The following is a 22,863-nucleotide window of genomic DNA, read 5'->3' as shown; positions in this document are numbered from 1 at the left end:
TCTTTTCAGAGAATTCCAACATCTGCTACCTCTCCTTGTCAGTGCCTTTAATTGTCTTTTCTCTTTTGAGTTGTGATATTTCTGGTTCTTGATAGGACAGGTACTTTTCAGTTGTATCCTGGACATTAAGTCTATTACGTTAGGAAAGTCTGGGCCCTGTTTTATTTTATTTTTTTAAATCAGGAACCCCTTAGTCCTCTGACCCCTTCCTCATGAAAGTGGGGCAATGTGTCACGCCACTTCTTTGCATCAAGTTGGGATGTTGGCTTAGCTTGCAGCTGGGTCTCTGGGACCCCAGAACAAGAGGAAGTGGGGGACCACTCATACTGCTTAGTTGCTGAAGTGTGGAGGCAGAATTTCAGCTTCCTTTCGGGTACCACTGGCACAGAAGGAGTGAGGAAGCAGGATAGCAATGTTCTGTCTCTTACTTGGCTCCCTACTGGGGCCTCCCTGACACAGGCTCTGTAGAGAAGGGGGTCAGAGTGCTGACTAGCCCTGCTTTGCTCTACCTCCTTCAGTCTTGATTTTCCCCAGTAGGTTGCAGAGGTTAAGCCCCGCACCAAGCCCTGCTGACACCAGGGTGGTAGGATGTGGAGTCCTGACTAGCTCCAGTTTGCCTCACTTTGTTCAGTCTCAGTCATGCCAGGTGGGCACAGAGGTTAGCTCCCCATTGGGTCCCACTGACACCGATGACAAGTGGTGAAGCCCAGTGGGAACTAACCCTTCCTCACTGATTGATTAAGTTGTGTTGCCCCTGGGTGGTTATTTAGATTCACTTTGTCACTTGCCAGTGCCAACACAACCCTGGTAGAGGGAAATAGAACACTACCTGCCACTGCTGAGCAGAGAATCGATGATTACCTCTCTGTTCAGCCCTGCTGACACTGCCCCAGCAAAGCAATCAGAGCCTGGTTCTGCCAGTCACGGGATGGAAAATCAGCTATCTGCTTAGCCTATTTGATACCACCTGGAAGGGGAGTCAGAGTTCTCCTTGGTTCTGCCCAAGTGGAGGATGGAAGATCAGCTGCTCACTGTTTTGTGGCCACTACTTAGACTGGGAATGGATCATTTTGACAAAGAGCTATGGGGAGAGGGAGTCCTGTCTCTGGCCATGTGCACCCAGAATGGAACTTGCATCGTGCTGAGCTGAGGGTTAAGGAAGCGAGCAAGTGTGGCACAGACTTTAGCTGTTCTTACTGGAATTTAGTAGATTTCTTAATAGATCTTTTAAAAAAAAAAACTTGCTATATCCCTTTAGGATAATTTCCACAGCTTTTGAAATGATTGTTTTTGAAACAATCTTTACCACCTGTGCTGGTTTTGTTGGGGAGCAGGTCTGAAAAATTCATGTGATATTTTCTTCTCTAAATCCTCCTACGTTATTCATTTCAGAAATATAGTTATACTTTTAAAAGTATGATCATATGATCTTACTGTATCCATTTTTTAGTGCAATTGTAACTCCTGTGATGACATATGGTCAGCTAGAGGGTCTGATAAACAAATGGAGCCTTGATTTAGAAGATCAAGAGAAGTACTTTCTTCACCAGGCCACTCAGGTCAATGCTTGGGACCGTACATTGATTGAGAATGGTGAGAAGGTAAGACGATAGTCACATTAATCTACCTGCATTACACAAGAGCACAGATATGTTTTGTGGTTAATTTTCTATCCCAATATTGGTGATCAACTGAAAAATATTTTCCATATGTAATGAGTGTCCTGAATTAGGAAATTGTTCATATTTGAAGTGTATATGAGAAAATTAATATTACCTTAAAATTACAACATAAATTCAAAGATTTACATTATTATATTCTTTTTTTCCTTTATAGATTACTACTTTACATGGAGAAGTGGAAAAAGTGAAACTGGATCAACAGAGGTAGAATGTTAGACTCCCTAGGTTGAAAGATTAAAGGTCTATTTCTTGTCCTTTTTTTTCCTTGTTGTAGTTTTTGACATTTATTTTGCACTCCAAATTCCTTTCATTGGCTCTTCCGTTGACTTGTTTTTTTTCAGGCTGGAACAAGAATTAGATTTTATTCTGTCACAGCAGAAGGAACTAGAAGATCTCTTGACCCCTTTAGAGGAGTTTGTGAAGGACCAGAGTGGGTCTGTGTATCTGCAGCATGCAGATACGGTGCATGGGAAGACGTAAGTAACTGGATAAAGATCGAAGAATGGGGTAAAACTTAGCTACTTAAAAAAAGGGGGGAAAATAAAATTGAAAGGCAGGGAAAAATTGTTAGAAAAGGACAAATTCTTGTAGTTGCATTTATCAACTTACTTGGCTCTTTTCCATTTATCTTTTCAGAGTGCTTGAAAATGAAGTAATCATTCTGGCAGTTTTGTTTTATAGTGTTTTGTACAGTTAATAATCTCAAGCTTATACATGACCACTAAAGTTTTTATATTTGTCAAATTTGTTCTTAAATTAAAAATACAAGTTTCATGTGTGTGGTGTCATAGTATCATGGGATATTTATGGTCTCCTATTTATATTGACTCTTTTAAACCTAATGTTAATGCAATTGCTTCAATGATAAATCATTGGCTGTTTTAAAGGCAATTTGTTAACCTGGGGGCAGACTGCATAGCTTTCAAAATTGAATGATTTTGTCAATGTCTTGGGCTGAATATATTTTTTATGTGTGTGATTCAGTCTTTTTATTGAGAACATTACCAGTGTCCCCATAGTAACTATCTCTCCATAACTGAAATTTGGTAATCCGGCCATATAATAAAGTGTTGTTAGGAAAACTTGTCTGAATGTGCTACATAAACCAGGCTGAGACCAAATCAGACTCCCTTTAGTAATAGGTTATTAGTGAGTTAAGATGGAGCTTATTTTCTAAAGCCTTGCAAATTAATTCTTCTGTAACTACGTTAAATATGGTAAGTACAGCTAATCTGTATGGACCTTAGTTCTATTTCTGCTTTTGTATTTCAGCCTTTGTGAATCTTTTTTTTTTTCTTTGCATTGCTTTCTAAGCATTCTATCATTTTTTTGAAACAGAGAGTTACATTTTTGGCCATGAGTTCCTAATTGTAATTTGAAGGAATAATTGAAACATTAGTTCTTTCCAATTGTTTTTATGTAGTCAGATTTATATTGTGATGGGATCCCTAGTAGGATCTTCAGCAATCGAGGTAATCAATTACCTTTAAATACTTTGGGACAGAAAGCTAATAGATAGTTATCAATAAATCTCATTGAATCCTTTAATCTTTATAGACATTAAGGTTGAAAAACTCTCATCACTTTAATTCATAAACATTATTGACTAGGTTAAGTATGTATTTATGTATATGTGTAAATACTTTGGGTGGAAATCTGAGAATTTAGCCAATTAATATTTGCTGTGAACTTAGCAGATTTACCTAATTTTGATTATTGTTAATCTCATTTCTCAAAACATCTTTTGTTGGATGATGGTATATATATATATATGGTATATATATGATGATGATATAAAGTCTTTGTATAAGACTTTACTTTGAAGATGTGCATATTTAAAAACATTGAAGACATCTGAGCACTTACCGAATACTGCTTAATATCCGATAACTTCTCATGTATTTAAATGTCTTATGAGTTCATTGTAAGAGCTAAAAAGAGATTCATTGCTTCAGAGCTCCCTGGAACATTATCCAGAGGGTAAATAGGTGACTGCAAAAATGGCAAGGTGGGTGAAAGCCTTCACCTTTGGTGTCTTTGTAGAAGATGGTAATAATAAGGTCATGAATGCTGCCTACATAAAAATGTGCCATTTGTCATAACTGAAAATTACTTAGAAGGTAGGGGAAATTGGTGCAAATCAACTGGCAGTATCCTCTTTCTATGTCAGTAACAAGACGTAGTGGAGAAAGCATTTCTTGTTAATAATCATTTTATTTTACTTGCTTTTTCAGTTACAGATTAGCAGAAAATATAGATGCTCAGCTAAAACGAATGGCACAAGATCTCAAGGACATTATTGAGCACCTGAATACATTTGGAAGTCCTGCTGACACTACTGACCCGGTGTGTGAACTGCTTTATCTATTTAGACAGCCAAGATTTAATATGAAATTAGTATTCTGTGAGTTCCTTTAGCTACTCACCTTCTCCTGTCCTCTTGTGCTCCTTATCTGCCTTTACAGATACAAACTTTGGGATATAGTTAAATAGGGCAGGAGATATTTAGGAACAGAAAAGGTTATGAGTTTTTTGTGACTATCCCCAGGAGGATTAAAAAAATGACTTTCCTCCCTAAATTTTCAGGGTTTTCTCCCTGTTTTTCACATAGCTAAATATGTCCCTGTACTTATTTTTCTATTCCCTTACTCACTGGCTAATTCATTCTTCTTTTTATATACTTATCTGTGTGTTCATTCAATTGTGAGTATATATGTTTGTGTTTAATAGGTATATCCACGGACAGCCCGGGTGGCTCAGTGGTTAGCGCAGCCTTCAGCCCAGGGCGTGATCCTGGAGACCTGGAATTGAGTCCCGCATCGGGCTCCCTGCATGGAGCCTGCTTCTCCCTCTGCTTGTGTCTCTGCCTCTCTCTCTCTCTCTCTCTCTCTCTCTCTCTCTCTCTCTCTCTGTGTGTGTGTGTGTGTGTATGTCTTTCATGGGTAAATAAATAAAATCTTAAGAAAAATAGGTATATCCAGGCAATCCTTAATTTATGACTAGGTTATATCTTAAAATTTTGATAAGCCAACTATTTGAGTCTTAAAGTATATTTTTCTTAATATAATTTCTGAGTCTTAATATATATTTTGTATATATAGAAACTTTGTTAGATGTGGTTATTAGGTTTCCACCTGCCTTGTAGAGGCTACCTATCTCATAATGTAAGTGTATTTTAGCATTGAAAAATAAAGCTGAGGCTCCAGTTACAGAGTTGAAATGTTCTGAATTAATTTGGCCATAAGAAAGGATTTGGGTTTTTTTCCTTTATCTATGCTCTAATTAAAGAGCCTATTTCCTCTACCTTTCCCTATTGTCTTAGCAACTAAATGGAGTTCTTTTCCCTCTCTCACTCTGTGGCAGTAATGGTAAGAGGAATCTCCCATTGTGGGAACTTCCATTGTACTTTCTGTCTGTTGATTATAATTCAGAGTGAGGCTGGGATCTGGGTAGGTGAGGACAAAGGATATATATCGTGATTATTCTTTAGTAAGCTCTTTGTCCAATCATACAGACAGTTCTTTATCTCTGTACACACTACTAGCTTTTTTAATCATAAAGAGACAGCATAGTATAGTTGAGAAAGCATTGGAGTTTTATTTAAGTCACTTAATCTCTCTGGATCTTAGCTCCTTCTTTTGCAAAATGTCAAGGGTAGACTAAATGATCTTGAAGTCCCCTCTAGCTATAAAAATTATGCCATTCTCTACTTTGGGCAAATCTAAAATTGAACAAAGACAAATATAAATTAGTCTGGGATTATCTATGCTACCATCTCCTTGTGTTCGCATAGATGATCAAGAGTTGACAGAATATAAGTTTTCCTTTTATGAAATATTAGCTCACCGTTGTGACTATAAAATCTAAACTTATTTTATAAAAGAATTTTTATGAATAAATACATGTAGATTTAGATATGAGGCAGAGCTGATGTCTAGTCTCTCTGTGTTTGAATTAAAATAAGAGAAGTTTCTGAACAGAGTTAGTAAAAGAGGACTGTAATCCTATCTCTATCCTTTTTCTCTACTTAGCCTTAAACTGTTTTATTTTATTTTGGTAGTGGGGAGTAAATGGTGTGTCTTTTGTTTTTGTTTTTCCTCACAAGAGTGATTGAGATATTTAAGATGAGTCAATTAAAGATAATTGCAGCTCAGTAGCAGGACAAAAGAAGCAAGAGATCAGCAACAATTCATCTTTTTTTCTCAGATAGTATAAATCATTGGGTGCAAAGCAGAGAGAAACATTTGCTGAACAATAATATTCTTGTAGGTAATTTATTATAACAAGATCAACAAACCTTCTTTACTGTGGGCCATACACCAGGGTAGGAAAATAGCAATGATATTTAATGATATTCACAATGATGGGATTTACCTGTTTGTTTTTACTGTTTCCATGCAGAGGAGGGGTGTGGGTGAGATAGAGTCTACCTAACACCTAAATTTTTTATTAAGCAGATCCATATTATGGCATATGGTCTTCAGTTACATTTTCTTTCAAAAACTCATTGTTACTACCACAAGTTGTATTTCTATTTGTTATGTTAAAATATGCTAAATTTCTATTTTCATTACATACTGTTCTTTTAAGTGTGGTAACATTTTCATGTCCTCCTACTTTCTTTATTATACTAGACTTTACTAGAATAGTCATCAAAAGTATTCTAAAAACATTCTTAAATGTCCAGTATATTTCATTACAGAATTAATACATATACTTACTCAATGTATTATGCTTAGAAAATATGGAAATCTGTGAAGAAAGTTAAGTCATCTCTATTATCAATACCTTTCTAATATATTGCTATATTTTTTCCAAGTCTTTTTGCTATGCTGGTAAAAATTCTTTTGTTTTAAATAGCATTGGAATCATAAGGATATAGAGTTTTGTATTCTGTCTTCATTTCATATTCTTTCACAGTGTTTTCTCAAAATTTTAAGCATTCTTTTTTTATTTATTCATGAGAGACACAGAGAGAGAGACAGAGAGATAGAGAGAGAGAGAGAGAGAGAGAAAGGCAGAGATACAGGCAGAGGGAGAAGCAGTCTCCATGCAGTGAGCCCGATGTGGGACTCGATCCCGGGTCTCCAGGATCAGACCCTGGGCCGAGGGCGGCACTAAACCACTGAGCCACCCGGACTGCCCAATTTTAAGCATTCTTTGAAAACTTTGGAAATTTTTTAAAAGTATTAATGACTATAATGTTTCATTAGAAGTGACTTTACCATAATATATTACTTTTTTAAATTGGTGGAGATATTGTTTCCAATTTTTAGCCATTATAAAATTGTTCTGTAATGACCAGTTATGCTTAGATTTGATTATTTCCTCTGGATAGGTTCCTAGAAGTAGAATATATTGAGTTAAAAGTTATAAATATTTTAAGACTGTTGATATATATTGTAAAAATTTACATTTTGAAGGGTTGGGTCAATTTTTATTACTATAGGCTGTATAGGAATGTACCTATTTTCTCCACACACTTGACAACTGAGTATTACCATTTATTAAAACTTGCTGACTTGGAAATCTTGCTATTTGCAACAATATGGTTGGACCTTGAGGGCATTATGCTAAGTGAAATAAGTAAGACAGAGAAAGACAGATACCATATGATCTCACTTATGTGTGGAATTTATAAACACCAACACCAAAGAAACAAGCTCATAGAGAAAATAGATTGGTGGTTGTAGAGGCAGGGGTGGATAGTGGGTGAAATGGGTGAAGGTGGTCAAAAGGTATAAGTTTCCAGGTATAAAATGAGTTTTGGGGATGTAATGTACAGCATGGTGACTATTATTCATAATACTGTATTGCATATTTGAAAATTGCTAAGTGATTAGATCTTTAAATGTTATTATCATGAGAAAAAATGTTTTTAACTACATTCGGTCATGGATGTTAACAAGACATATTGTGGTGATCATTTTGCATTATATACAAATAACAAATCATTAAGTTATATGCCTGAAACTAGTAGAATGTAAAATATTGCTGATTTGGTTGAAAAACATAATTTTTAAAATTATTATATGAATTTCTTGTGAAACATCTTTCAATGTTTTTTACTTATTTTTGTACTGTGGTAGTCAGTGTATTATTGAATTATAGGAATTACATTCTTCACAGTTACAAAATAGATTGAAGTAATATAAAGATGTAATGAACATTACAAATATGAAATAGCAAAAAATGTCATTAATATTTTATATATCCTCAGTCCATTTCTTACCAAAAGAAATGAAAAGTCACTTCTTAATTTCAATTTTTTGTTTGTTTTGTTTACCATATCAGAATAATCTTAAGGTAAAAAATTTGTATATGTTTTTAGCTCCAGCAGATCTGCAAAATTCTGAATGCTCATATGGACTCTCTACAGTGGATTAATCAGAATTCAGGTGGGAGTTTATTTGTACATGAAAATATCCATTATTGCAATTAGACAATGGATGTAAGTCAGGTTTTGTGCACCATGACCACATTCAAATGAGAACTTGGTTCTAGGGGTATTACTTAATTTACAGTATGTATATTAATTCTGAAGAACTATAATTGCTTGTTTTTATAAAGTGTAACACAGGAAGAATAAATTAGAAACTAATGAAAATAGGGGCTGTATAGGAATGAGGTAGAGGAGATAGGGACAGTAATAGGACTTCTCCAAGTGTATCTTTGTATGTAGTTTTGATTTTGGGCCCATATAAAAGTTTAAACACTCAAAAATTAGACTTAAGCCAAAAATAATGGAAAGAAAGACAAATGCTAAAATTGAATACATACAAACTGAAACCAAACAAACCTATGTAACTATAACATAATCATGCAGCTCAGATGACTTTTGAACGCGTTATTCTTGATAGTACATTCGTACTAGGATGTAATCTTAAGGATGAAAAGAACTGTAAAGAAATCTTAGACTTTCGGGGGATCCCTGGGTGGCTCAGCAGTTTAACACCTGCCTTCAGCCCAGGGTGTGATCCTGGAGTCCCGGGATCGAGTCCCATGTTGGGCTCCCTGCATGGAGCCTGTTTCTCCCTCTGCCTGTGTCTCTGCCTCTCTCTCTGTGTCTCTCATGAATAAATAAATAAAATCTTTTAAGAAAAATCTTAGACTTTCTTAATAGGTTATTGTTAGTTTCAGAATTATACTACATTATGTTATATGTGTTCTAATATAACAATATTATTGCCATCTTATATATGGTAGAATAAAGCAGAGGCATAAGGGTAGTAATGATAATGGAAACCAAGATTTTCATTGAAAGTAAAAGAGAAGATATTTTCTGTTCATTCTTTTATATTTGTATCATAAATTTGATGCAAATATTAGTGTGACTTCCTATTACCTTGTTCTTTTTATAGAAAGGGCCAGGAAGCAATGACAAACCCCACTAGCAATAAACAGCCCATTAAGGACCTAAATCTTTGTTTCTAAATACCATTCCCATTAAAAGTAACTAAGGCTTCTTGGGGAAATAGCTGATCTCAGGTTTTAGGGAATATACAGGGTGAGTTTGGAACTTTTTTATTTTTTAGTTTTTTAATTTTTTTACAGGGAGAGTGAGAACATGAATGGAGGGGGAGGGGCAAAGAGGGAGAGTGAGAGAATCTTAAGCAGGCTCCTTACTCAGCGTAGAGCCTGACCTGGGCTTGATCTCATGACCCTGAGATCATGACCTGAGCTGGAATGCAGGGTCAGACGCTTCACTGACTGAGCCACACAGGTGCCCCTAGGAACTTTTTATGCAAGAAAATATATTGTTCAAAACTAATGGGGTTATTTCAGGACATGAGATTGTGTTTGAATGGATTCTATTGGCCAAATTAGGATGGTTTGAACATCAAAAAGAGTATCAGTAATGGATTATTATAATATATTGAGGGGGAAAAATCCATGAATCTTGAGTGATGAGAGAGGGGGAGAAAGAGAGAGAGATTGAGAAATAGGAGGTACAGGGGGAGAAGTCTTAATAGACGTGGGACAGCTAATAATTGTAGAAGGAATGATAGAATTAGAGAACAACAATTAAAAAAATTTCAACAGAGCATTTATATTTATATTAAGTTTACCCTGATCTTGAATAACTTACCTCATTTATAAAATGTTTCAACTATCAGTCATTTCTTGGCAGAAAAAAATATGCTAGAAGGAATGGACACAATACAGATTGCATGTTACTGAGTTAATTTTTAAAAAGCAGTTTTATTGAAGTAGAATTTATATACCATAAGTTTCACCCACTTTAATTGTACAGTTTGGTGAGAAAGTCACCATTTTGCATCCCCAGCATCATGGTGATTCAGGCAAGGCTCATCAGTGAATGCTAGTACCACTGAGTTTAAGATTGTTGGGGAACAGGGTATTTACATGGTCTCAGAAGTATCCCTCCACACATTACTTAAAAATTATAAAGAAGAAAATGTGCCTTTACAACAGAACTATCTGACAAGTACCATTTTAATCAAGTGATAAAACTTAATATCACTAATATTGGGATAACTTGATGATGTGCCTCTTGATCTGACATGATAGGAAATACACAATATCACATATGTAATATTCTTATCAAAAATGGCTCATGTGAATCTAATCGTAAGAAAACAATCAGCCACTCTATGGGTGAGACATTTTGAAAGATAATGTAGTATTCTTATCAAAAATGTTTAATTGAATAAAATCACAAAATAATCAGACACTATGTGTAACACATTGTGAAACATAATTGGCTTGGGACTTTTTAAAAAGTCAGTCATGGGATTTAAAACCAAGTTAAGGGGATTGTCTCAGACTAAAAGAAACATAACAATTAAGTCTACTATGTTGATTTTGGATACTGGATCAAAACCAGACTTTCTTCTCCTCTTCTTGCCTTTCTTTCTTTTGTTCTTTGATTCTTTTGTTCTTTCATTCTTTCTTTCGTTCTTGTTCTTGTTCTCTGTCTCTTCCCCCTTTCTTTCCTTGCCTGCCTTTTTTTATTTTTTATTGAGGTATAATTTATCTATAACATTATATTAGTTTCAAGAGTACAACATGATGATTTGACATTTATATATGCTATGAAATGATTATCACAGTAAGTCTAGTTACCAACCATCACCATGCAGTATTACAAAAAAATTTTTTTCTTGGGATGAGAACTTTCAGTATTTACTCTTTTGGCAACCTTCAAATATGCAGTACAGTATTATTGACTAGAGTCACTATGCTGTACATTACATCCCCATGACTTATTTATTTTATAATTGAAGTTTGTACCTCTTGGCCCCCTTCACCATTTCGCCTTCTCTCCTCTAGCAATCACCATGCTGTTCTCTTTTTTTATGAGTTTTGTTTTGTTTTGTTTATTCATTTGTTTTTTACATTCCACATATAAGTGAAATCATACGGTATTTGTCTTTGTCTGACTTATTTCACATAGCATAATGCCCTCTAGTTCCATCTATGTTATCACAAATGGGAAGATTTGATTTTTTATGGGTGAGTAGTATCCCATTTTGTGTGTGTGTGTCTGTGTGTGTGTGTGTGTGTGTACCAAATCTTTTTTTTCTAAAAAAACTTTTAATTCTAGTCTAATTAATGATGTATTAGTTTCAGGTGTATAACATAGTGATTGAACAATTTCTATACATTGCTCAGTGCTCATCATGATAACTGTACTCTTAATCCTCTTCACCTATTTCACCCATCCCCCCACCCATACCCTCTCTGTACACCAAATCTTCTTTATTCATTTATCCAACAATGGACACTAAAGATTGTGGCCATATCTTGGCAATTGTAAATAATGATGCAATTAACATAAGGGTGTGTATATCTTTTCAAATTAGTGTTCTCATTTTCTTCAGATAAATACATGGTACTGGAATTGCTGGATCATTGGTAGTTCTATTTTTAATTTTTTGAGGAACCTCCATAATGTTTTTCATAGTAACTGTACCAACTTACATCCCCACTGATAGTGTATGAGCGTCCTTGTTTTTCCACATCCTCGCCAACACTTGTTATTTCTTATCTTTTTGGTAATAGGCATTCTGACAGGAGTGAGTGGTATCTCATTGTGACTTTGATTTGCACTTCCCTGATAATGAGCGATGTTGAGCATCTTTTCATATGTCTGTTGTCCATTTGTGTGTCTTGTTTGGAAAAATGTCTATTCATGTCTTCCCATTTTTAGTTGGATTGTTTTTCTGGTATTGAGTAGTATAAGTTCTTTATATATATATTTTTTAATTTTTTATTTATTTATGATAGTCACAGAGAAAGAGAGAGAGGTAGAGACACAGGCGGAGGGAGAAGCAGGCTCCATGCACCGGGAGCCTGATGTGGGATTCGATCCCGGGTCTCCAGGATCGCGCCCTGGGCCAAAGGCAGGCGCCAAACCGCTGCGCCACCCAGGGATCCCTAAGTTCTTTATATATTTTGGATATTAATTCCTTATTGGAAATATCATTTGCAAATATCTTCTCCCATTCAGTGGCTTGTATTTTCATTCTGTTAATGGTTTCCTTGCTGTGCAGGTTTTTTAGTTTGATATAGCCCTATTTGTTTTTTATTTTGTCACCTTTGCTTTTGGAGTCAGATCCAAAAAATCATCATGAAGGCCAACCTCAAGGAGTTTATCACCTGTTTTCTCTAGAAGACGTTATTTAGAATTAGGGAAACTGAATAAGAAGTGTATATTAAATGATATTAATGAATTTTTTATTTTTTACATGTGTTTTTGTGGCTGTATAGTAAAATATTTTTATTCTTAGAAGCTGTGTGCTACATTAGAGAAGTGTCATGTCTATTTTTCCTTCAGGTGGTTCAACCAAAATCTTGTGAAGAGAAAGAGAGCAATTTGAGGCAAAATAGTAACAGTGGGTTAATCTATATGGAGGATATACAAGCTTGTGATTTTTACTATTCTCTCAACTTTCTATAGATTTAAAATAAAAATATGGGGGAAATCATTTTTATAGCTTTTGTCTAAAATATGGAATATAGTGAGACCTCAGTAATTGAGATAAATGGGGGCTAGTTAGGCAATCAGAATAGTTATTCTTTAAAGATATAGTATGAAAACAATACAAATTTTCTCATTTCTCACTTCCAGATTCCTCATTCTCTTCATTAATAGAGGTCATCAACCATGAACTTTATCACCTTTTTCCCTTTCCAGACATACCTATATCATCCACCTTTACTTCTCTCAGAGGAAGAAGTGTCCTATCCCTTTCTAAACTCTTTTGAATCATCAGGGATGTTAAATTCTATATTGCTTTAGTATGAGTTACCTGATGAGGAGAAGTTTCTGAATCTAATAGGTATGGGTTCAAGTCAAGACATTACCACTTAATAGTTGTGTGACCTAAACTGTTACTTAATCTCTCTGAGCCTGTATCCCCATTTGAAAAATGAGAGACTATATTTACCTTTCAGGGTTTGGGTTTTTGTTGTTGTTCGTTTGTTTGTTTTATAAGGACTAAAAGAAACAATGTTGAACTTTCCTTGAACAGTGCATGGTCCAGGTTAGCAGTCAGTAAATGAAAGTGGCAGAACTGGTTATCAGAGATCACTGTGTATAGGAGAGAGGGAGAGGGGGAAAGACAACAAAGCCATTGGATTTGAAATGTAGCTATTAAATTGGTCTAGAGAAGGTAGTTCCAGGAAATTTATCACTAAAAATTACTTACCTTGGAGAAGTTGTGAGAATGGCTGAGATGTGGGAGAATGTCAGTGACTTAGAAAACACTAAGGAATAAGATAATGCAAAGTTTGACTCAATTGTCTTCCTGTGTGTTGCATATTTTCTTATAATGAGCAATGCTTCTTGGGTGGAGTTAGGGGGTGTCAAATTATAAATACGCTGTAAAGAAAGATTACAGTAATTTTTTTCTCTTGGCTGGGATCTTCTTTGTCAAAAGTGAAGTATCAAGGCTCTCAGCCAATGTTTTCCTACTAATAAAATTAAGGTTGCTATTGCTGCAGAGGACTTACTTTATATAAATGAAGAAACTGTGGCCCAGACAGGTTAAATGACTTCCCTAAGAACACACAACTAGTTACTGGCAAAGCTAGGACCAGAATCCAAATTTCCAGATTACCAGAAGAGTATTCTTTTTCCTGGTATGCTCTCAAAGCAATTTTTCAAAGATTTTATTTATTTATTCATGAGAGAGAGTGGGGGAGCAGAGGCAGAGGAAGAAGCAGGCTCCCCACAGAGCAGGGAGCCTGATGTGGGGCTTGATCCCAGGACCCTGGGATCATGACCTGAGCTGAAGGTAGATGCTTAACTGACTGAGCCACCCAGGTGCCCCTCAAAGCAATTGTAATGTAGGCATTACTGGATGGAAAAACAGATCTTTATCATGTCCTCTACCAACAGTAGAGGACAAGGGTCTTCAAAGTATGATAATGGTAGTACTTTGTGTGGGACATATGTTCTAAATGTCTGGGTAAATTTCTCAGACCACACAGGGTAAAAAGAGTAAGACTATGGATAGTAATGATTACTGACTGGGAGTTGACTTTCTTGCTTAAAATTCAATTGAGCGGGAAACACAATAAGGTCAGTAGATTCTCAACTGAGACAGTGGAAGTCATGATGAAGAGTAGGGGGAAAGCCCAGTAATTCATGATACTGTGGGCTCCTTTTTGCTGTTCCCACCCAAGGAACCTTTCCTTTTCATATCAGGAAATGACATGATCAAGTAATGGAAAGTAGCAGGCTTCAATTATGCTAAGAATGGGTTTTTTTTGTTGTTGTTTGTGGTTTATTTTGCTTTTTAATAGTTAATGAGATCACATTTACTGAAATGGTCTATGGACTGAGAAGTTAAAGGTTAAACTTCTCAATAAGTCCATTTATTCACATTCAAATAATAATTATAGAAAAATTAATGCATGTGTTTTTAATGGGAATAATATATATTTTTTAATAATATATTTTCTACTGAAGAAAAATCTGTTTAGTTTTTTAAATTTTTAAAAATATTTTATTTATTTATTCATGAGAAACAGAGAGAGGCAGAGACATAGGCAGAGGGAGAAGCAGGCTCCCTGCCAGGAGCCTGATACAGGATTCGATCCCAGGACCTGGAGATCAAGACTTGAGCCAAAGGCAGATACTCAACCACTGAGCCACCCAGGTTTCCCCTAGTTTTGGGTTTTTAAAGATTTTATTTGAGAGAGAGAAAGAGCGTGCCAGCAGGGCGGCAGGGGCAGGGTGGGGGTGGAGGTGGGACGCGGGTAGAAGAGGAAGAAGCAGACTCTCCACTGAGCAAGGAGCCCAAGGCAGAGCTCAATCCCTGGACCCTGATGATCATGACCTAAGCTGCAGGCAGATGTTTAACTGCCTGAGCCACCTAGGTGCCCCTAAACTGTATAGGTTTTTTAAAAATGATTTTAATGTCAAAATCTGTATTTTAAAAGGTTTCTGGGAAATGTTTTTGTGATTTAATATCCTTAACATTAGTATGATTTTTTTCCTATTATGAAACATAGCAACCATAATGCTAATAGGATCATGTATTTAACTTAAAAATCAGCTTATCTTTAAAAGTGAAACCACCCAGTATACTTGAAATATGTTAAAAGATGGTACTGTCTAATCAACTGTTCCATACTCATGAGTAAGTTATAGAGAAGCAGGCCCCTTTTTTCCTGTCTGTGATGAGCCTGAGCTGGAAAGTATCTGAGATAAGTATGAGAGCATTGAATTAGAGAATGTCTGACCATGTGCTGATATTGACCAGTTTGCAAATTTGATATTCATCCATTGCTTAACATTATCTCTACCTCTTTTCCTCCTGATTAGTATAGATAATTGAAAATTGAAGGTTAATAGTAGAGATAGTCAAATACCACTTTCCTCTCTTGTCTTTCTCTGTAAAAATTACAGCCTTATTTTAAGGTTTGCTTGATAGCAATGCGGTCATACATCTGTCTTCTGAGTTGGCAGTCACTGAAACTGCAGCAGCTCCAGCTCTTCTGGGACCACTTAGGACAAAGTTGCCAATCAATCTGAGCTAATTTGCTATTCATTTTAAATATGTGGAGCTACTTCTCTTAGAGAGAGAGGGAAATAGGGGTGAAGGACAGGCTTTTTTTTTTCTCCATATACCACACTATTGTTGGGTCCATAATATTAATATTTATCACATGCCACAATAAAGGGACGGGCAATGTAAAATCTTAAACTTATCATTACTTAGAAGTTCCTTGAGTATTTTCATGGCATTTTGCCTTTTTGGCGAGGTGTCTGAAAGCATCACAACTAAAATATATTTAATCCATGATCTTTGCAGTCTCTTATGGGTTACAACCCCATAATAATTTAATAGCTGCTCACAACATTTTGACTGCTATTTAGGGGAGAAAGAGAAGACTCTTGGAGTAACTAAAAATGCCATAAGGAATTTTGTGATGTTTCCAAAATACAGTCCCATTAGCACTAGTATACAATCACTTTATTTTTTTCTTTTTCATGTAAAATATTCTTAGTTGTCTGGTGTGGCGTGACTAACTCTTGCATCAGATGCCTTCAGGATCATTTCAGAGAAGCAGTTTTTTGTGATATGTCACAATTGTAATTCATTTTTCCCAATGTTAATATTTATTGTTTGAGGGAATTATTTTAAATTAGATTTTTCAAGATTGGGTATTTTTAAGACTTTTAAATTTTTTATTTTATTTTATTTTTAAAGATTTTATTTATTTATTCATGAGAGACAGAAAGGCAGAGGCATAGGCAGAGGTAGAAGCAGGCTCCCTGTGGGGAGCCCAATGTGGGACTTGATCCCTCAACCCCAGGATCATGCCCTGAGCAGAAAGCAGATGCTCAACCACTGAGCCACCCAGTTGTCCCAAAACCTTTTTTTAAAAATTGAGGTATATTTGACATATAACATATTATTTTCAGGTACACAATGCCATGATTCAGTATTTGTATATATTGTAAATTATTACCACAATAAGTCAGGTTAACACCTGTCATCTTATATAGTTACAAAAAAAGTTTTTTTGTGTGTTTTTTCTTGTGACAACAATTTTTAATATCTACATTTTTTTGGCAACTTTCAAATATGCAATATGGTATTATGATGTCAATGTGCCATATTTTTTAAAGAAGCTTGGTCAGATAGATGCTTTAAAAATATTTTTATTCATTGACTTTCATCTCTCTTATATCTGAAGAACATCGAATGCTGAAATGCCAAAAGATGTCTTTGAATTCCAAATAAAATGTCTTCTTTCTCTTCTATCCTCTAGAACAAAATCTGACTTACTGATTAAGGTGTTTTGTTTTACCTTCTCTCTTTCTTAAATTCTTTGGGAAATCTTGGTGATCAGCAAGGTCACCTGTTGTATCCTGAAGTATCATGTTTCACTTCAGATACTTGAGAAGCAAATGCTCTGGATCTGCCAGAGATGTGGCAACTCACTTTATTTTTTATTTATTTTTTTTGTCTTTATTTTTTTGTATATATTTTTTATTGGAGTTCAGTTTGCCAACATATAGCATAACATCCAGTGCTCATCTCGTCAAGTGCCCCCCTCAGAGCCCATCACCCAGTCACCCCATCCCCCCACCCACCTCCCCTTCCACTACCCCTTGTTTGTTTCCCGGAGTTAGGAGTCTCTCATGCTCTGTCACCTTCACTGATATTTCCCACTCATTTTCTCTCCTTTCCCCTTTATTCCCTTTCACTATTTTTTATATTCCCCAAATGAATGAGACCATATAATGTTTGTGCTTCTCCGACTGACTTACTTCACTCAGCATAATACCCTCCAGTTCCATTCACGTTGAAGCAAATGGTGGGTATTTGTCATTTCTAATGGCTGAGTAATATTCCATTGTATACGTAGACCACATCTTCTTTATTCATTCATCTTTCGATGGATACCGAGGCTCTTTCCACAGTTTGGCTATTGTGGACATTGCTGCTATAAAGGTCTTGTAAGCTCAACAGAGACAGGTGCCCATGTGCTTCTTCCCATTGCAGTTAACTGAAACGTATTTTATGTCTTTCCATTGTTTAATGAGCTACTTCCTTATCTCTGCTCTCCTTTGCAGACAAGATAGATTTACCATCATGTTACTGTTCCTTGATTCTAAAGAATCTTTTTTAGGTTAGATTAGGGTATGAAGGTTAAAAATGATGAAGTCTTCAGCTCCTGTTAGGAAATAGTGCATGATGGTTAACATTCTTGGAGCTCCACTTCTAAAATTCCTTTTCTATATGTAAATCCAGATTTGAAATACACTCAATGCATCTGCAAAATTAGATTTCTCACTAATCCTGCTTATGTACATTTTGTGCCCAAGTGAATTTCCTCAAGCTGGAGAGCCTCCCCAGATGAATTATATGTAACATGATTTAAATCACTCCCAAATAGCAGGATTTATATTGTTTGTGAGATATACAGATTTTTCTCCAAAGCAATTTTCTTCCTGTTAGTAACTAAAAACTATAAATATGCTGGAGTCTTTCTCTAATGCTGTTTTGGGGCCCATGCTCAATGGCCATTTCATAGATGAAATGGCCTGATAGTATTTCACCGATGAAATCTCCCCAGATGGGGTTCAGATAGGGCTGCCTTATTTTGAGCACTTCAGGGTTTGAAAGGATAACAAATATCATTATGCTGTGGTGGCAATTACTAGCTCAGCATAGTACTTTTTCTTTAAAATCTTCACAGCATTTGACAAACAGGCACACTGTAATAGAAAAAGCACTCATAGATGGGAGTCTGAAGATATGAATCCTGGTATCATTTTTCATTAGCTTTGGCCTTTGGGAAGCTACTGAACCTTACATTCTTGAGTTTTTAATTTTCTCTATCCTGATTTATATTGTGGGACTTAAATAAGGTAATATGTATAGCCATTTTGGATACTGAAGTACTGTATAATGGGAATGTGTCCTTTTAGATGCAAGTCAGAACCACATAGTTATGACTCTTAAGTACTAAACACCTACTATGGGCCAAGACACTGTTAATTGGTGTAGGAGATAACAGACACCAGCAGCACACTCTCTTAACAGGTTCAAAGTGTGGGAGTTGGGGGACAAAGAAAGAAACCTAATCTTTAGTTGATTTCCTGGAAGAGGTAGAATTAAGATGAGACTTGAATAGTAAGTGATATTTCAACAGGATGACTGTCTGAACACCACTTAGGATGTAATGTAATAATAATTCTACTACCTCGTTTCTGCCATGTCACCTCCAAAAATTCAGGATACTTTCACAATCTTTTCTTTTTATGCCTTACCTTGAAATGTATATTTTATTAATTTTGTGTGAAGGGTAATGCTATACACAAGCAGAGTAATCTTCACATCACCAATTTAAAAAGTAGCTAAGACAAATAGGACAGTGTCCTCTCTTTCCTCTTTTCTTGCCCCCTTCCTATCTTTCTTCCCCTTTCTGAATGAGACATAAACCTAAATTATATTCAGCTCCTGAGATTTCAAGGTTGCTTTTAAACAGCAGCCTAACCAAATACAGACATATGTACTATAGTAACTAAAATCTTAAAATATGGCTTTAGCTTAACAGGCATGCAACAATGAAGAAACCTATATTGAAAGCTGAAAAGATGGCCAACCATATTAAGTAGTAAGAAGAGATTTGTGAAAACTGTTACATCATGTAAATTGAGGGTCATATTATGTGCCTATTGAGCAGGCACTTCTAGGAAAAGAGGTTGGGAATCCAGTCCTTATTTGTGTTAGTCTTCATCATTGAAATTTTTATTGAGTTAATTGTACATTCACATATACTTTTAAGAAATAATATAGAGGTCCTGAAGAAATAATACAGAGATCCTATTTATTCTTTACCTAGTTTTCCCCAGTGGTAATATTTTGTAAAACTGTAGTACAGTAACACAACCAGTATATTGACATTGGTGTAATCTGTCTTCAGATTTTTCCGGTTTTTACTTGTATTGTGTTTGTGTGCATTTAGTTATACCAATTTTATCACATGTGTAGGTTTGTATATCCATTACTGTAGTCAAAATACAGAACAGTTCCATTACTGTAAGAATCCCTCATATCCCCCTTTTGTTGCCACACCCACTGTCTTCCCACATCCCTAACCCAGTTCTTAATTCTTAGAAACCACCGATCTATATTCTCCCATTTCTAAAATTGCATCATTTCAAAATACCATATAAATGGAATCATACTGCATATAACCATTTGGGGTTGGCTTTTTCTTTTTTTTCCTCCTTGTAATTCTCCTGAGATCCATATAAATTACGTGTCAAGGGTTTGATCCTTTTTGTTGCTAATACTTGGTAACATATATGCACCACAGTTTACACATTTAAGGTTGTAGGACATGTGGGATGTTTCCAGTTTTTGGCTACTCATGAGTAAAGCTTCTGTGAACATTTATGTACATATTTCTTGTATGAACAGAAGTTTCCATTTCTCTAGGATAAATGTCCAAGAGTGCAATTCCAGGTCATATGGTAGTTGCATGTTTAGTTTTATGAGGAGCTGCTGCACTTTCTTCCAAAGTGGATGTACCATTTTACATATCCACCCGTGATGTATGATACATCTAATTTGACTGGGTCTTCAATAGCATTTGGTATTTTCACAATTTTTTTTTCATTTTAGTCATACTGATAGATATGTATCGATATCATTGCAGTTTAAATTTACATTTCCCTGATGGCTAATGATGTTGAACATCTTTTTTATTTTGCCTTTTTGCCATCAGTATATCATCTTTGGTGAAATGTCTGTTCTTGTCTTCTGTCCATTTGTTAATTGGCTTGGTTTTTTTTTAAGATTTTATTTATTTATTTGAGAGAGAGAGAGAAAGAGAGAGAGAGAGAAAGAATGAGCCAAAAGGACAGAAGGATGAGCAGACTCCCCACCTAGCAGGGAACCCCACACAGGGCTCAGTCCCAGGGCCATGAGATCATGACCTAAGCCTCAAAACAGGTGTTTAACCAACTGAGCCACCGAGGTGTCCCTTTGTTTTAATGTTTTGAGAGTTTATTATATATTCTAGGAAATATACTAGTCCTTTGTTGGCTATGTGGTTTGCAGATATTTTCTCCTGGCTTGTCATTTGTCTATTCCTTTTAACAGAGCTATTCACAGGACAAAAGTTTATAATTCTGAATTTCTCTATTTTTATATGGATTATGCTTTTGATGTCAAATCTAAGAACTTTTTGCCTAGTACTATATACCAAAGATTTTATCGTATTTTTTTCTACAAATTTTATTGTTTCACATTTTACATTTAAGGCTGTGATCCATTTTGAGTTAATTTTTCTATAAGATGTGAGGTTTACATCAAGGTTCTTTTTTCCTTTTTTTGCCTATGGATATCCAATTGTTTCAGCACCAGTTGTTGAAAAGACTATTCTTCCTCAATTGAATTGCTTTTACACCTTTGTCAAACATCAGTTTGGCATATGGATCTTTTCCTCTATCCCATAGATCAATATGTGTTTCCCTCCACTAATATCACACTGTCTTCATTACTGTAGCTGTATAATAAACCTTAATATCTGGTAGAGGGATTCCTGTCATGTTACTATTTTTGCCATCAAGATCGTTTTGGCCATTTTAATTCCTTTGCCCTAGCATAAAAATTTGCTGGAATTTGAGAGGAATTACATTAAGCCTGTGGATCAGTTTGAGGGAGAATTGACATTTTTTACTATGTTGAATCTTCCCATCCATGAATGTGGCGTGACCCAACATTTATTTAGGGTTTCTTTTATTTTTTTCATCAACATTTTGTAATTTTCAGCACCGACATTATATACATTTTGGTTCTGTTAGATTTCATTTATTTATTTATTTATTTATTTATTTATTTATTTATTTATTTATTTATTTATGATAGACAGAGAGACAGAGAGAGAGAGAGAGGCAGAGACACAGGAGGAGCGAGAAGCAGGCTCCATGCCGAGAGCCCGACGGGGGACTTGATCCCGGGACTCCAGGATAGTGCCCTGGGCCAAAGGCAGGAGCTAAACCGCTGAGCCACCCAGGGATCCCCCGGTTTTGTTAGATTTCTAGCTAACTATTTCATTTTAATTTATTGTGATTATAAATGGTATTATGTTTTACATTTTGGTTTCCATATGTTCATTGCTAGCACATAAAAATACAACTCGTTTTTATATGTTTATCTTGTTTGTATGCTTGCTGAACTCACTTGTTCTAGGAATTTTTGTTTTGTTTTGTTTTTTGATTTCTTGAGATTTTCTATGTAGGTCATTATATCATCTGCAAATAGGGAGTTTTATTTCTTCCTTTCCAATCTGTATGCCATTTATTTCTTTTCCTCACATTGCACTGGCTAGAACTTCCTGTACTGTGCTGAATAAGAGTTATGAGAGCAGACATCCTTGTCATGTTCCTGAGTTTGCATGGAAAGCTTCATTCTTTCACTTTAAGTATTGATGTTAGCTGTAGGCTTTTTGTAGATGCTCTTTATATCAAGTTTAGATAATTCCACTCTGTTCCTGACTTGCTGACAATTTTTATCATGAATGGGTAGTGGATTTTGTCTAATGCTTTTTCTATCAGTTAATATAATTGTATGTTTTTTCTTTTTTAACTTGTTGATATGGTAGATTTGCATTGATACTTATTTAAATTTACATTTTGTTAGTTAACATATAGTACAATATTGGTTTCTGGAGTAGAATTCGGTGATTCATCCCTTCTATACAACACCCAGTGCTCATCATAAGTGCCCTCCTTAATGTCCATCCTCCACCCACATCCCTCCATCAACCCTCAGTTTGTTCTCTGTCTCTAGGAGTCACTTATGGCTTGTTTCCCTCTCTCCCCCCCCCCATATGTTCATCTGTTTTCTTTTTTAAATTTCACATAGGAGTGAGATCATATGGTATTTGTCTTTCAATGACTGACATATTTCACTTAACATAATACACTCTAGGGCAGCCCCAGTGGTGCAGCGGTTTAGTACCGCCTGGAGCCCAGGGCGTGATCCTGGAGACCCTGGATTGAGTCCCACATCAGGCTCTCTGTATGATGCCTGCTTCTCCCTCTGCCTGTGTTCCTGCCTCTCTCTCTCTCTCTCTCTCTCTCTGACTCTATGAATAAATAAATAAAATCTTAAAAAAAAATACACTCTAGGTCTATCCACATCATTGTAAATGGCAAGATTCCATTCTTTTTTATGGC

The 22,863-nt window shown here is 35.7% G+C and overlaps 1 protein-coding gene across 4 annotated transcripts in view; it reads left to right on the top strand.

Annotated features, from left to right (window-relative positions):
* NUP62CL (nucleoporin 62 C-terminal like) overlaps window positions 1-22,863 on the top strand; it is a 72,202-nt gene that overhangs the window by 43,391 nt on the left and 5,948 nt on the right. For 2 of the 4 annotated variants that reach the window (XM_026014901.2, XM_026014902.2), the window contains exons 6-10: window positions 1,451-1,601; window positions 1,837-1,886; window positions 2,024-2,158; window positions 3,917-4,028; window positions 8,014-8,080. In XM_026014901.2, coding sequence (XP_025870686.1) covers window positions 1,451-1,601; window positions 1,837-1,886; window positions 2,024-2,158; window positions 3,917-4,028; window positions 8,014-8,080 — 515 coding nt within the window. The remainder of the gene's footprint in view (window positions 1-1,450; window positions 1,602-1,836; window positions 1,887-2,023; window positions 2,159-3,916; window positions 4,029-8,013; window positions 8,081-22,863) is intronic. The other 2 variants (XM_072744896.1, XM_026014903.2) reach the window with 1 other exon arrangement.

Source organism: Vulpes vulpes, chromosome X, assembly GCF_048418805.1.
Source record: "Vulpes vulpes isolate BD-2025 chromosome X, VulVul3, whole genome shotgun sequence".
NCBI lineage: Eukaryota > Metazoa > Chordata > Mammalia > Carnivora > Canidae > Vulpes > Vulpes vulpes.
Note: the sequence above shows the minus strand (reverse complement) of the source record. Positions and strands in the feature narration are given on the sequence as shown.